Here is a 17,027-nt window from a genome sequence, read left to right on the forward strand (position 1 = left end):
TTGCTGTTAAGACAATTGAAGTTTTATTTGTTTGATATATATAAAGAGCGAGCTATCGACTATGATAAGAACTTTATATGTCTTTTATAAATATATACAACATTAATAATATTGACTCTCTAAAACCACTTCCTTTGTAACTCTTTTTTTTATATAAATACTAGTATTCAAGTACAAAATGGGCAAACTTTAACCTATAATGGTTTACTTTTTAAATTGTTATTTGTATGGAGAGTTGTCTCATTGGCACTCACACCACATCTTCCTATATCTAAACATATGTTTCCTCCTATTTAAAAAAAAATATCATCAAATCATATACATGTATCATGCTAGCACATATGCATATTTTTTGTTTTATTTCAGCAAAATATAAATACCAGAGGTGATCCTGAAAATTCCGAAGTGCATGTAAAATACGAAAAGGAAGAACAGGTACTGCTATTTTATACAGCTCATCTCTCTTATTCATTTGAATTACTTATTTCTTAATAAAACCCTTAGAAGTTCTGTTGCTACTGCTCCTGATCTATGCGTCATTTTTTCCGTTTGGTATCCTATAATTTGGATTGTAAAACGTAAGTGTATATGAACGAAAAAGTAGAGAATAGAACTTGACTTACGAACTATAAATGCAATGTGTCATGAAAGGCAAACATGTACATGTAAAATAATGTTTCCACAGAGTGTCAAATGGTTGAAGGCAAATTAGTATCCCAAATAAATGTCGTTTTTTTATGTTTGTCTTTCCGACATTTTTTCTCTTGATTATTTTCTCTTTTTGTATGTTCTCTCTTTGTAGAAAAGTATAGTGTCTATTTCTTTTTTTCGTTGTGAAAGAGATGGTATTCTTCTTTTTGCATTCAATAAATATAGAATTGTAGGCAGTTATTGTACAACGACGGCTAAAACGACTGGTGCATTTTGGCATGGTGTTACGACGACTAGTCAACCCTTGACAATAAAAATTCTAGGAATTGACTTTGGAAGTCACAGGCAGAATTTGAATATATAATTAATAATATTCTTGATGTTATAAATGATTCCAAATGTCATCTTTTCTCCGCAGAAATGTGACAAGAATATCAAGTACGTTTGCTGATACGATTTACGGTCGTTACGGACTTTTTGAAAACGATTTTGGGGATTTATAGACAGTACTGAATGACAAATAGGAAGATTTTAGGAAAATAAACGACTTGTATTAAACGGCACCAGATGATTCCATGCCTTGACATCTCATATTGGATAGTCTCGAACTTGTCTGGGCCTATAGAGAGTAGGCGTTTATGGTCGTTTATAAAGAAGTTCTATAATACAAAAACTCATCACTTTCCCGTTCATTTTGATGTTTTTAATGTTTTCGGTTCTTGTCCCCTTAATGACGATTTCATATTTCTGATAGGGTTACATTTCGAGAAACGTCTTTGACGTTATTTACTTTGCATGAATTGAAATTGATAACAGAATGCACGTATGATACATGTTTTAACTACTGACAAGTTATTACATTTTTTTCAGGAACACATACGAGCAGCACAAGTTGCACAGGTATGTCTTTCTTATACAGCTTATATTTACAGTCTACTTATAGTTATAACCGACTTATTAACCTTTCGATCCTTTTTTTAACATAATAATGTATTACATGAGTAGATATAAAAAGCTGACGTAATCGCATGAACTTTAAACGGAGCAGGAGTAGGTTTTTCGACATAATAAATATATCCTGCTAAAGTACTTGTACTTGTTGTAATCGTAGCTTTTACCGTATAGGCAATCAGTCGACCGTCATTAATCAGTCAACAATCAGTTAACGGCCAGTCATCGATCAGTCAGGATTTATATAATAGTTTTTGAAAAACTGGTCATTATCGTGATATATGGACTGCCCACAGGACAGTGGTATTGACTAAGATAGTGATAATGACTGAGCCAAAGGCGGGGTCATTATCGCTGTCGCAGTCAATACTTCTGTCCTACGGGCAGTCCATGTATCACGATAATGACCAGTTTTTCAAGAACTATTATGTTTATTTCATTGAGAAACCATGTTTTGGAAAATTCGAATAAATTCTAAATGCCTAAAGCAAACTCGAGTAGTTTTACGATTTATATGGCACAGAGTGGAGACCAGTCGTAGTAATACTGCCATTCATTTTAGTGCATTTTTTCAGTATATAATACTTAATCAAGTTCTCTTTAATTTTATAGTTAACGAAAACATATAATAAACAATTCAACAACTTAAATATAATATTAAAATCAGGAAAATGTCTTATTAAAGATACATCTATCTAAACAGAGTAACCACGCCCCAGCAGTCATTAACAAAGAAACTACGCCCCAACGGTCATTATCAGACGGAAACCACACCCCAACGGTCATTATCAGACGGAAACCACGCCACACCGGTCATTATCACGTAAAAGTTTGTTAACGACCGGTTTTCTGGTCCGTTTTGTTCTGTTAATGACCGATGGAATTTATTGCTGAAGAATAATGAATATAATGTGACCCCTTTTTATCCAATAAGAGCATCTTATTCTCAACCGATATGAAATAATTTAAGTTATTTCTATTGCCGGATGACGGACCTGAATGTTTGACTTATCGGATGTATTATGTCATAAAAATAGTTGCTCTTGTATATTTCGGATTAAATCGATACGAAATGAACTTGTGTCTCAGATCGTTGATGTTATAATCTGCTGAATTTTTAATAGAACTTCTATTACTCTTAACACGCTAAAGTCTTCAATAGTATCGAATTTAATGTTTTCTGTTCAAATGAAACATCATAGATACTATATATTATATGCTTGAAATGAATTAAATAGTCTTTTTGGAAATCTGGGAAACGAACTTCATATGTAAATTTTATATTTTCAACGGGCTGAAATGATATGTCGAAATATAAAATCAATTGAAAAGAAATAAACATAATTTTATCACATTTGTTGTGAATTTGTTTGTTTTATATTTATGTTTTGTTTAATAACAATATGGGTTATAGTTTGCTCGTATGATACATTTTTTAACTTCTGATAAGTTAATAAAGGAGTAGGTTCAGTAAGACCCCGTTTTGGCCCCAAAATATAGCAGTTTTAGAAAATTGTGAAAATGTAATCTTTAAGCTATATTTTGGAAAGTAAAATGCTTCTGCTACATAAATATGAGCTGTTTTTTGACAATACAATGCACAAATATCGCGTTCTTGAGTCATTAAGTCATGCTAAATTACCGAAATCTTCAAAATTTTAGCAGTTTGGTTAATTTTTAGACGGTTTCCGTCTAAAATGAAAGTGGCCGCATTCGTGTTCATTCATAATATTGAAATGTAAGTTGTATTTGATGATAATACAAAACATATATAAAGGTTGAGGATGAACACGGATGCGGCCACTTTCTTTTTGACAAAAACGATCTGAAAAGTGACGTATTTTGCATATTTGATAGATTTTTCATATTTAAGCTTAAATCAGAGCGTTTTTAATGACTAAATCAGTTAAAATCTTTCACATAAACTAATCGAATCAATTGAACTAGACACTTAAGTGTTTAAAAATTGTCCAAAAACTGTCGTTAGATGAATTTGAAATTTGAGGCCAAAATCGGCCCTTACCGGACCTACTCCTTTTATTCCTGAACACGTTAGAGCACAAGTTGCACAAGTATGTCTTTCTCATACAACTTACATTTATAGTCTACTTATAGTTATATCCGATTTATTATTCTCACGATATGTTTTAACATAACAATGTATATCAGCCAGTATATATAAAAGGTTGATATAATCGTATTAACTCCAAAATGAGCAGGATTAGATTAGTCGACAGGATAAATATATCCTGCTACAGTACTTGTAACCGTAGCTTTTACTGTATTAGCGATTAGTCCGTCTTTACAAATCATTCCACAATCAGTTTACAGTCAGTAATCGATCAGTCAGGAGTTAAAATCCTTTCTTTTGACGGACGAATGATCTGTATGTTCGACTGATCAAACGTATTACGTCACAAATGAAAGTTCAAGTATAGTTCGGATTTAAATTGATGATAAATGAACGCATATCTCTGATGGTGATTAGCTGGCGAGCTTTAACATAATAGAACTGATTTAATGTCTTTCAGTATCTCTCCCCTTTCCCTTCACACCTCTCACCTAACTACTATTATATATAGGTCAGACATTCATTTATTAAAATAAATGTTTTTACGAGTTTGAGGAAGGAGGATATGTTGTGTTTTCGAATAAGAACGGAAACATATTTATATTTTAGAGAACTAAATAATTAGAACATTTGAAAATGAATTTACGAAAATAAATCAGAGTAACACATATCGATTTATGATGTAAAAATCCCCTTACTTTATTGAAACTGATTGGTCGGTAAGGAAAATGAATAGTTTTAACATTCGGTCTGGTGTGTTGTAAATAATTTAACATTTAATGTAGAATGTGACGCTAACTTATATAACAAGCTGAAATTTCTTTATTATATTGAAATTGATAGACTGTTTAATAAACCCTTAAAAAATGATTTGCTTCCAAGGACTTGTGTTTTTTTTTTGTTTTTTTTTTCATGTACCGGTACTACTCGTTCTGTTTCCTTAGTCGAATTAATATGCTTGAAGTGTACTTTTTTTTATTCTTTTGTTTAATCAATGCAGAACTCATGTATGTACCTTTTGTCTTTTCAATACACATATATATAGTGCTCATTATGTACCTATGTTCAATCAACGTACTTGAACTAGTGCGCATTATGATCGGTTTGTCCATTCAATGTATAAATAGTTCACATAATGTTCCCTTTGGTCAATCAATGTACATGTAGTGATCATTATGTTCTAAACGTAGTGTTGGTTCTGTACATTTGTCAAATTATTGCACATGTTCCAGTGCTCACTCTGTCAACTTTGTCCAAATATAATGGCGTGATTATTCAGTCCCTTTGCCCAACCAATTTACACGTTGTTTGATGCACGATGATCTTTACTATCAAGAAGACCAATTAATATTTAATTGTAGTGGCTAACAGTGCAGACTGGAAAACTCTTCCTTATTTGGAATTTTCACATCTTTTTTTAAATTATTTTAATAGCAACTTAAATTGTATTAATTTTAAAAAAAAATGGGTTGAGAATAACTCCATAAGAAATAAAATGAGTAAATTAGTAAAAATGTTGAATAATTAACTCAGTATTACTCTTGTAACAGAAAGCCAATTTGCTGTTGCATTTAAAATTGAATATTACAAATCTGGCAATCAACTTGCAGTTATAATGCCTAAAAGTTTGACCCTTTATTATATGAAAATGAAGTTAAGAATGAATTATGGGAGGTAACTCTCATTATGGGCATCATTATTTCAAAAATTGCCAGATTTTAAAAATCAACATACCTGTGAACTTTACTTGTTACTCTACATTGAGCAACTTTGAAAAGAAGCTCAGTTTTCAAACAAAACTGGTATAAAATATAAATCATGTTGAACAATTTATTTTGTCCAGCATTTCTATTGAAAATAAGTAGTTAGTCTATATCATTGTATATGACTACGAAGGTAACTCGTTATTTCATACAAAGACTGAATATATTTTGAAGCTTTTTTTAGACAAATTTGGTTCTTAATTTAACAATATATTTACTACATGTACAATGTTTTATTTGCAAGCACATATTGATTGAGTAATAATCTATCTTTACTATTGTCTGCCATATTGTTACAGTTATTTTTGAAACAATCTTAATTATTTTAAGATAAACAACTGCTTTGTGAGAAATTGCACAGTAATATTCGATTTTGGAATTACTTTTAGATAATGGTCAAAATTTTAAGCGGGGAACAATTTCAATATTGGTCAATAAAGCCGTCAACAAATATTATAAAAATGAATGATAAAACCAATATTGTATTAGCAATATTGGTTTTATCATTCATTTTTATAACATTTTTTTAACAAATCAAATAAGAAATGTTAGAATGTTATATATGCACCTTTTAAAAATAGGAAAGTAATTTTTGATGAAAAATAATATCTCACAAATCATATTAAAAATATACTAAGAATAATTAGCAAAGTATACTAATTTATTAACATTTTACCTAATTGGAAATTACATTAACTTTGTAACAGCTGAATTATATTGAAAAAAGATCTAACTTTTTATCCCCATATCATTGAAAAATATTGTATTTTACATATCTATATTATCTACAAATCCATGTCTTTTTCTTTGAATCAGTTTTTGTGAACTTGACACAAGGAAAATGATACCACATTTCACATTGATCACATCTAACACTTCTTTCATTGTATTTAGAGACATTTTCAGTATCTTTTATTACATTTTTACAAATAGGACAGAATTAAGTTTGTGTGTTTCATACAAATGTTTCAGCCTCCATTGATTCTGGTGACTGTTCTACAGAGTTTAATATAGGAATCAGTAGTTCTGGTAAAATACAATTTATAAAGAAATACTTCAAATTAGGAAATAACACATTATAAAAGCTTTCCACATCTAACACAATTCTTTGTTGTAAGTAGCCATTTACAGTAAAAGACAAACAAATTACACCATTTTCTGCCATTTATGGCTAACTTGCGTATAAAAAGAATGATTATGTTTAACAGAAAATGTATTATTTTTATAAACACTATATCCTGGAAGATGACAGGAACAAAAACCAGTACAGTCTGAACATAAAGGTACACCAGGGCATTTTGATTCGATTTCTAACAATCCATCACCACAACAAGAACAAGATACTAAGAGGTCTGGTGTGGCAGATAAAAAACATTTATTTTGGTCTACAAACATTCAACATTTTCTGAAAGTCACATTTCTACGGGGTTTTTTTATAAATTGAAATATAGTTATCAACAGAAATAGGTTCTGTTTCACGACAATGTTTTAAAGATTTAATATTTGGGTGAACACTTGTGTATCCAATCACAATTTTAATTAAAGAATTGCAATCAACTGAAGATTTAGATTTAATAGAGTTAACTTTAGTAAAAATTTGATAAAATTTGGATGCTGTTAGTACAGCGTCCCTTTCTGAGTGAAAACTAATTACAATTATCATGTTGACCTACAGTAGATTTTTCAATAATAAAAAACACCTTATCATCTGTTAGTTTAGGTAAAAAAAATTAAAAAATCATAACATGATGTCTTTGATTGAAATTAGAAGTTATAAAATGCAATGTATAATTAGAAATAGGTAAATTATATGTTTCTGTTCTGGTGGGATCTTCTGTTTCGGGTCCAGTGGGATATTCTGTTTCTTTATGATCTTCTGTAATTTCTTCTGTATGATGTTCATCATGTTCATTAACATCATCTTTTGGGTAATCCTGCATTAGAAAATATAAAGAGTTTCATTTATTACTTACTAACATGCTATTTGTATTTTTTATTTAAAAAAACCCTGCTACAAAAATATCATAAATATATTAGAGCACAAAAATTTCAATAAAAATAAATTCTTTGGGTTCTTCGATTTGTTCATTCGTGTCATTCTAATAGTGTATAAGATTTTTAATTTTTAGACCTGCGTTTCAAATTGGTTTACAATGTGGTCCAAAGGGTCCAATTTTTATACGACCGCAAAAAAATTGGGATTTTGGGGGTTATGGTCCCAACAGTTTGGGAATTAAGGGCCTAAAAGGGGTCAAAGTAAGAATTTTCTAGTTTCCAGAAAACAACTTGTGTGTAAGTGTATGGATCTTTCTGAAATTGTACCACAAGGTTCCATAGCAAAAAATTAAGGTTAGGGTTGATTTTTTGGGTTATGGCCAACTGTTTATGAATTAGAGGATTTTGGGCCCCGTTTTTAAATTTGTCCATATTGAGGTTCAAAGGTCCAAAATTAAACTTTATTTGATTTCAACAAAAAATGAATTTATGGGGTTCTTTGATATGCTGAATCTAACTATGTATTTAAATTTTTGATTTTTTGCCCCTTTATCAAATTGGTCAACATTGAGGTCAAAAGAGTCCAAATTTAAACTTTTTTTGATTTCATCCAAAATTGAATTGGGGTTCTTTAATATGCCGAATCTAAATGTGTATTAACATGATTAAGATTTTTAATTTTGGGTCCCGTTTCCAAACTGGTTTACATTCAGGTCAAAGGGTTCAAAATTTAGCTTAGTTTCATTTTAACAAACATTGAATTATTTAGGTTCTTTGACATGCTGAATTCAAACATGTATTGAAATTGTTGATCATGGGCCCAATTTTCAAGTTTGTCCAAATTTTGGGTCCAAAAATTTCACTTTGTTTGATTTCAACAAAAAATTGAATATATGGGGTTCTTTGATATGCTAAATCTAACCATGTATTTTTTTTTTGGGCCCCTTTATCAAATTAGTCCACATTGAGGTCAAAGGGTCCAAAATTAAAGTTTGTTTGATTTCATCAAAAATTGAATTCTTGGGATTCTTTGATATGCTGAATCTTTTCATAGATTTAGATTTTGGATATTGAACCATAATAGCTAAATTTAGAATTTTCAAGTTCAATTTGACTATATCCATTCTGTGTCAGAAACCTATGCTGTGTCAAATATTTGATCACAATCCAAATTCAGAGCTGTATCAAGCTGGAATGCTGTGTTCATACTTGCCCCAACTGTTCTGAGTTTGAACTCTGCGGTCGTATCAAGCTACACCGTGCGGATCATTTTTCTTTTTTAATTTCACAAAAAAGTGATATCTACGGTATCTTTGCTATGATATATCTAACCATGTATTTAGATTTTTTTATATTGGACCATGTTCTATCCAATTTGACCATTCATTCAATGTCAAATATTCAATCACCATCCAATTTCAGTCTGAATCAAATTTTTTATGTTTAGTCAATTTTGTGTCAATACTTGCCCTATCTGTTAAGGGTTTGACCTCTGAATTCGTATCAAGTTGCAGAGAATTTATATATTATTTAGATATAACCTTATACCAAGTTACGGATTAAGGGGGGTGGCGCAAACCGTGTCTCTATCCCCCCTCCCATTTTGATGAAATATCCTATTCTAATGTACCACAATTTTGAGGTTAATACATATGCAAAACCAACGTATTCGTAACAAATATGTGATAATATTGTTTATCATATACTTAGACTAAAGAACATATGATTTTTATTATATCATAATAGCATTAAATTAACGTAACTTCCATATTTTTCGAATTGGTGCTTAGCGGGCTGATATGAAAAGTTTATCACATACTTCGTTTGTTATCACATGCCTTTCCGTAACGTTATCGCATGGCATTCCGGTGATACTCGGCAAATTCCGGAAAATATACCTCAATGCTACGAAAAACATTACAAAATAGTGTACAAAACAATTATTTGGATACTGGAAAGTATATTGTGTAAAATAATAATAAAAAATTAAAAAAATTAAAAAATATTAAATAAATGCAGTTTTATAAGTTTCAAACGTAATTTAGAAAGTTATTTTAAAAAAGGTGACTTTTCCAAACAGTGTTCATTACGCATATTTTTGTCGATTCGTTTGATATTTTTCTTCTTTGTTGAGGCATATTATAGAAAGATTTCATATCGAATGTACTAAATTTGGGGTCTGACGTCCGTGAACTTTTCACTCTTTGAACTTCTATTTGGGAACCACGAAAAAGAATAAATATATATGAATCTGTTATTTTTTCTCCATTGTTGAAGCATATGATAAAAAGATCATAACATGTCATTTTTCATATCGCATGTATTATCAGCCCTCGGTCTATAAATGCCCTCGAGCCAGGCGGCTCTTGGGCTGATATTGAACCTAGGGCTGATAATACATGCGATATGAAAAAATGTCATGTAATAATCTGATATTATTGTTTAACCATAAATTCTGTAAAACATTAAATAAAAGCATTTTGTTGAATCTCGTTGGTTATGACAAAGGTTTTTAAGAGTTACAAATGTATGCAGTTAAATTCTTTTTATTTAATTCGTTTCTTGTGTATGCCTGGTTGATACTAAATGATTTGCCAGACAAAATGTTTTAAATTTAACACAATACAATAATATATTTAACTGGAACATGTTTTGTAATTTGTCTTTGTATGTATGTGGATTATTTAAGTAGTTTATCCCTTTGATGTGTTATTCAAGAGGATGTAAAACGAACCTGACTTTTATCTGTTTTATTTCTTTGGATGCATGCTGGCAAGCAGTTTGGGTTTCATATCTTTCATTTTTTTGGCAACTACCCAACTGCATGCTGATGATGTGCATGCCCCCATACTATATCTGTTGGATGATTCCAATTTGAAAAGCAGGCTGGCAACATAATTGCATGTTTGTCCAAGTCTGAAATATCAATAAGTTGATCTTTAAGGCTATTTACATACATGTATATGAGAATTCTGAAATTGTCATATTGGTTATTTTATTGATAAATTAGAGCTTTGACTCCAATTTCACGGTCCACTGAACATAGAAAATGATAGTATGATTGGGGCATCACTGCATCAGTGTACTATTGATACTTTCTTATTTTATTTATATCATATTTTTTCTTTGTTTGTTGTGTTGTGTTCACTAGTTCGACTTTTTCTACATTTGTCATTTGTGAGTTTTTATAGTTCGACTTGTTGTATTGATTAGAATCATTTTTGAAGGCCATATAGCTTGTCCTATATATGTGTATCTCTACATCCTGTCATCTCCCGTGTACACCGCATCTTCTTATTTCTTATTTTAATACAAATGTGTGTGTATATCTTAGACTTGTTTATATATATATATATACAAGTCTTAATTGAATACTACGTTCAAACCTATGATCGCTTTAGAGAAAAACTGCAATTTTTATACGTTTGCATGTAAAACAAATTTCGTTGCAGAAGGGTCTAAATACAGCACAAACAACATTTTCAAAAAGACCAAAAAAGTGAAAATAGTATATAGTAATATGGGTTCGAATTCCTGCGAGGGAAGAACAAAAAATTTGCGAAAGCAAATTTACAGATCTAACATTGTTGGGTTCATGTTTAGACGAGTTGTATATACATAATGTACAAAGTCATGTATCACCATCACTGCTGGTGATCCGATGGATAAATCTGTTGTAGAGTTGTCACTGGCTCAGACGTACTTATTAATATAATTATTTTTTGTGACTGTCTCTTACATTAATTTGTAGGATCCTTTATTATGGTAATTTAGCTGATCTGTAAAAATAACATCTCCATGCCTTATATATCATGTATTGTAGTACGACGCTAGATTAAAACTGACGTTGAAAGGTAACAACCGGCCACCAAAAGTTTCATTTTTATGAAGCCGAGATGTTCGTGTGGTCTAATGGGACGGCTACAGTGCAGGCGATTTGGTGTCACGATATCTCAGTAGCATGGGTTCGAATCCCGACCAGGGAAGAACAAAAAATGTGCGAAAGCAAATTTACAGATCTAATATTGTTGGGTTGATGTTTAGACGAGTTGTATATACATGATGTACACATCCATGTATCATCATCACTGCTGGTGATCCGCTGGATAAATCTGCTGTAGAGTTGATACTGGCTCAGACGTACTTATAAATATAATTACTTTCTGTGACTGTATCTAACATTAATTTGTAAGACCTTTACTATAGATAACTTAGCTGATCTGTAACAATAACATCTCCATGCCTTATATATCATGTTTTGTAGTACGACGCTAGATTAAAACTGACGTGGAAAGGTAACACCCGGCCACTAAAAGCTTCTTTTTTTATGAAGCCCAGGTGGTCGTGTGGTCTAGCGGGACGGCTACAGGTGTAGGCGATTTGGTGTCACGATATCTTAGTTGCATGGATTCGAATCCCGACGAGGGTAGAACAAAAAATTTGCAAAAGCAAATTTACAGATCTAACATTGTTGGGTTGATGTTTAGACGAGTTGTATATACATAATGTACACAGCCATGTATCACATTCACTGCTGGGGATCCGATGAATAAATCTGTTGTGGAGTTGTCACTGGCTCAGACGTACTTATAAATATAATTATTTTCTTTGACTGTATCTTACATTAATTTGTAGGATCCTTTACTATAGATAATTTAGCTGATCTGTAACAATAACATCTCCATGCCTTATATATCATGTTTTGTAGTACGACGCTAGATTAAAACTGACGTTGAAAGGTAACATCCGGCCACTGAAAGCTTCTTTTTTTTATGATGCCCAGCTGGTTGTGTGGTCTAGCGGGACGGCTACAGTGTAGGCGATTTGGTGTCACGATATTTCAGTAGCATGGGTTCGAATCCCGACGAGGGTAGAACAAAAAATTTGCAAAAGCAAATTTACAGATCTAACATTGTTGGGTTGATGTTTAGACGAGTTGTATATACATAATGTACACAGCCATGTATCACATTCACTGCTGGTGATCCGATGGATAAATCTGTTGTGGAGTTGTCACTGGCTCAGACGTACTTATAAATATAATTATTTTCTGTGACTGTATCTTACATTAATTTGTAGGATCCTTTACTATAGATAATTTAGCTGATCTGTAAAAATAACAATTCCATGCCCAAGCTGATCTTACAAAACTTACCATCACATTCATAGATCACAACGAGGGTAGGTCAAAGGCCGACAGACTTGTTCAGGAATTTTTGAATTATACTAGTTTTAATTACAGTTGGCATGGATGTGTAAATACGCAGCCACGTTCTGTCATAAAAAAGAGAGGCAAAAGATACCGAGGAGATATATAAACTCATAAGACGAAAAAAACTAACAGTTACATGACAAGAACCAAAAAACGACGAGAGGACAAACAAAAGTATGCAAAATTTGTATCCATATAAATGTGTGTGAGTTTTTGTTTGAATAGACGGTTTAATTAGATGTATTGCGTTTGTTCGGAATGTTTTATATCAAATTTGATCCAATTTTCGTTAGTGTCATGCTCAGTCAAGGATATTTCAATCAGTCTTGTGGAAGGGTGTGTGTTCGTAGATATCTTTCCCTCGATTTTCAATGATGTTCGAACATTCATTTGTTATCTTTGTAATACAAGAAAGGTGAACAATATTGATTATTATATATTTAATCAATCATTTTCATTTAAACTATATGTATCATTGTAGGCAAGCAGTTTTAATGAAATGTTAGATTCAGGGGAATCCCTTGAGAGCTTCATAGACAGGATTGTAAACCCTGATTCATCTTATGTTAGTCAGACAAAGTCGGTTATAAACACTGTGGCAGAGCTAATGAAATCTAAAAGTGTGGATCACAAAATAGGCTCTACTGTAAAGGTAAAGTATCAGACCTCATAGTTTTCTTACATTAGACCCATATTTATAGTTGAACCGTATCACTGTGCTGCGATTCAATTTTCTTGCATACCCGTTTGTGTTTGTTATATTGTATGCCACTTTAATTCTATCAAGTAAATAGTACATGTACTTATGCTTCTTTAGAGCAAAGAACTGTGATGTAATTGTCGCTTACTGTTCTCAATGTTTACACTCCAAATTTATATGACTTGATCCAGATAACTTACCAATCAGTTGATTTTGGTTGCGACCCAATTAGATATTGATAAATAGCTTTTATAATATTATCAAATCCATTGTTTTACAAATTTAACTCAGGAAATAACTTTTGTTTGCACAAATTACAAAGAGATATAAAACGGAAATCAGCTGAAATCATGATTATTATGGTAGGATTGAAATTTATCTAATTATGATTGAGTTTAGTTGTTTTCATATGTCCAGTGCAAAAAATGGCATTTATACTACCTTTGAATATGTAATATGTATATGTATTTATTTATAATTATAACATCTATCTATAAAGTTATGTTTCGGTTGCCTTCAAAGAGCTCGCAGAATGTTGACTTCTGTATCCCTATTTTTGACATTTTAACTTTTTATGTCTGTATGTTTTGTTCACACCTAGGTGTCAATATAATGAACTTTTATGCGTCAGCCATAAAATTGAGAAAATTCAGCTACCTACAAAACCAGGTTAATCCACCATTTTCTACATAAGAAAACTGAATCGGTACTAAGTCAGGAATATGTCAGTTGATAACCATAGTTGTTAATTTTTAAAGGGTGGATCACTTGGCAAAGGAACAGCTGTCAGAGGTAGTTCGGATGCAGATTTATTATTTGTTTACACAGATATATCATCTATTGAAATGCTTAAATCCAAATTACCAGATCTACTAAAGGAACTACAGTCTGTTCTGGTTCATTCTCCACATACGATCAAATCTGTTAAACGCAAACCGTTCACGATACAGTTTGACATTGAAGTTAAAGGCCAGCTCAACGAGGTCGACCTTCTTCCAATCATTCAATTAGATACTGGAAATCGTAAGTAAATACTATTTAGGATCGATGGAAATGTAAGAAGGAATAACATAGAGAAGTATATATGCAATACAAAATTTTCTAATTTGCGAGGTGTCTATAAATAATTGACATCATGTATAAATTATATAAATTTGTGTTTGCTTAACATCAATCTGCAAGTATGTCGTTCATTTTTATTACGATTAAAAAAATACATTGTTATTTTCTGTATTTAGGTTCTGCAAGATTTGACGGCCCTGAATCATTTTTCCCCATGTCCGTCAGATTTTTTGTAGTCTTTCTTGATCTGAACACTTTTTTTGATAACTGGGATACATAAATGCAACAGTAGTGTATCGCTGTTCGAAATTCATAAATCGATTGAGAAAAAAACAAATCTGGGTTAGAAACTAAAACTGAGTGAAACGCATCAAATATAAGAGGAAAACTACGACACAACATAAACACAACATTAAAATGTAACAAACACAGAAACGAAGTATAATATAACAATGGCCATTTTCCTGACTTTGCACAGGACATTTTAAGAAACAAATGATAGGTTTGACCAGGTTTTGTGGCATGCCAAACTTCCCGCTTTAATGGCAATGTTAAATATAACGTTAAAATGACAACAATACATGACAGGATAAAATACAAATAAATGGGAGAAAATATAGGACATAAAGTTGATTTAGGATGATTTTGGCAGTACTCAATTTGTTTCACAAACCTTGACTGCTGAAAACTCTAACACACCGGGTAGAGATTAATTGATAAAACATGTCGTGTGTAATGATTTTGTTTTTCTTTCTTAAAACCGTCGCAAGTATTTTTTTTGCTGGTTAAATGATAATAATCCAGCCTCGTTTTTTGTCGAGCCTGCAACTTTTGTTGCAGAAAGCTCGACATAGGGATAGTGATCCGGCGGCGGCGGCGGCGGCGGCGGTGTTAGCTCACTTCTTAAAAGCTTTATATTTTAGAAGGTGGAAGACCTGGATGCTTCATACTTTGTATATAGATGCCTCATGTTACGAAGTTTCCGTCAGTCACATGTCCAATGTCCTTGACCTCATTTTCATGGTTCAGTGACCACTTGAAAAAAAAGTTCATATTTTTTGTAATGTTGAGTTCTCTCTTATTATAAGTAATAGAATAACTATATTTGGTATGTGCGTACCTTGCAAGGTCCTCTTGCCCGTCAGACAGTTTTCACTTGACCTCGACCTCATTTCATGGCTCAGTGAACAAGGTTAAGTTTTGGTGGTCAAGTCCATGTCTCAGATACTATAAGCAATAGGGCTAGTATATTCGGTGTATGGCAGAACTGTAAGGTGTACATGACCAACTGGCAGATGTCATCTGACCTTGGCCTCATTTTCATGGTTCGGTGGTTCTAGTTAAGTTTTTGTGTTTTGGTCTGTTTTTCTCATACTTTATGCAATAGGTCTACTATATTTGTTGTATGGAATGATTGTAAGGTAAACATGTCTAGCGGACAGATGTCAACTGACCTTGACCTCATTTTCATGGTTCAGTGGTCAAAGTTAAGTTTTTCAGTTTTGGTCTTTTTATCTGATACTATACGCCATAGGTGAACTATATTTAGTGTATGGAAATATTTTATGATTTATATATTAGTCGCGCAGGTTTTATTTGACCTTGACCTCATTTTCACGGTTCATTGCTCAGTGTTAAGTTTTTGTGTTTTAGTCTATTTTTCTTAAACTATAAGTATTAGGTCAACTATATTTGTTTTATGGAAACATTGTTAGCTGTACATGTCAGCCTGGCATGGTTCATCTGACCTTGACCTCATTTTCATGGTTCATTGGTCTTTGTTTAGTTATCTTGGTTAATGTAACGTTTATGTGACAGTTGTAATAAAGCTTTATACTTAGGACTATCAACATAATATCAATGATTAGTAAAGAAGGCGAGACATTTCAGTGTGTGCACTCTTGTTACATATAATAATGATAATTCTTTAAGTGAGAAGAATTTTATAGTTTTTCAATGAAACTTTATATGATGACAGATAATGTCCTATGCCATATTGACCGTTATCAAAATACTTTACTTTAACGCATATATCACGAATTCATTTTATCAAGTATAATATTGAGGTTTTATTATGTAAATAAACTCACCATAGATATTTTATTGTTTTCAAATTTATAAATGAAAATCTTCAAAGGTTCAAGAGCAAAGATGAATCAAATTTACCAACAAATGAAAGCAAGAGCGGACCTGAGAGAATATTACTTTAAATGTTTAGCCCCATTGCAAGTGGACTTCGTAAGCAAGGAGGATGAAAAAATCAAGAGATCAATAAGACTTCTGAAGTACTGGATAAAAACTCGTGAGGTACACATGTGATTCATTCTCTTGCAGTATTACTATACATAATTTCATCAAAGATAAAATGTTGTACTCCAGACACGCGTTTCGTCTACAAAAAGTCTATTTTTTTATTCGTTATTCAAACTAGAAAAAAATTAAGAATGTAGGATTTTTCAGGGTAATGATAAACCCACCGTATTCTGATATGCCGTTGCCACTCCGCCGTATTTACACGTGGTACCAAATTATTTTTTGAAATTTTAAGGTTTGTCGTAATTCCAGAATTAGATTTAAACCAATTGGTAAATACTTTATCTGCATTACAACTTTACCGACTTT

At 31.9% G+C, this 17,027-nt stretch overlaps 1 protein-coding gene across 2 annotated transcripts in view; it reads left to right on the forward strand.

Annotated features, from left to right (window-relative positions):
- Positions 1–17,027, forward strand: part of LOC139529900 (uncharacterized) — a 49,680-nt gene that overhangs the window by 30,803 nt on the left and 1,850 nt on the right. For both annotated transcript variants that reach the window (XM_071325863.1, XM_071325870.1), the window contains exons 9-13: positions 367–435; positions 1,522–1,551; positions 13,125–13,295; positions 14,102–14,366; positions 16,543–16,712. In XM_071325863.1, the coding sequence (XP_071181964.1) occupies positions 367–435; positions 1,522–1,551; positions 13,125–13,295; positions 14,102–14,366; positions 16,543–16,712 (705 nt within the window). The remainder of the gene's footprint in view (positions 1–366; positions 436–1,521; positions 1,552–13,124; positions 13,296–14,101; positions 14,367–16,542; positions 16,713–17,027) is intronic.

The sequence above is a fragment of the Mytilus edulis genome, chromosome 1 (assembly GCF_963676685.1).
Source record: "Mytilus edulis chromosome 1, xbMytEdul2.2, whole genome shotgun sequence".
Lineage (NCBI taxonomy): Eukaryota > Metazoa > Mollusca > Bivalvia > Mytilida > Mytilidae > Mytilus > Mytilus edulis.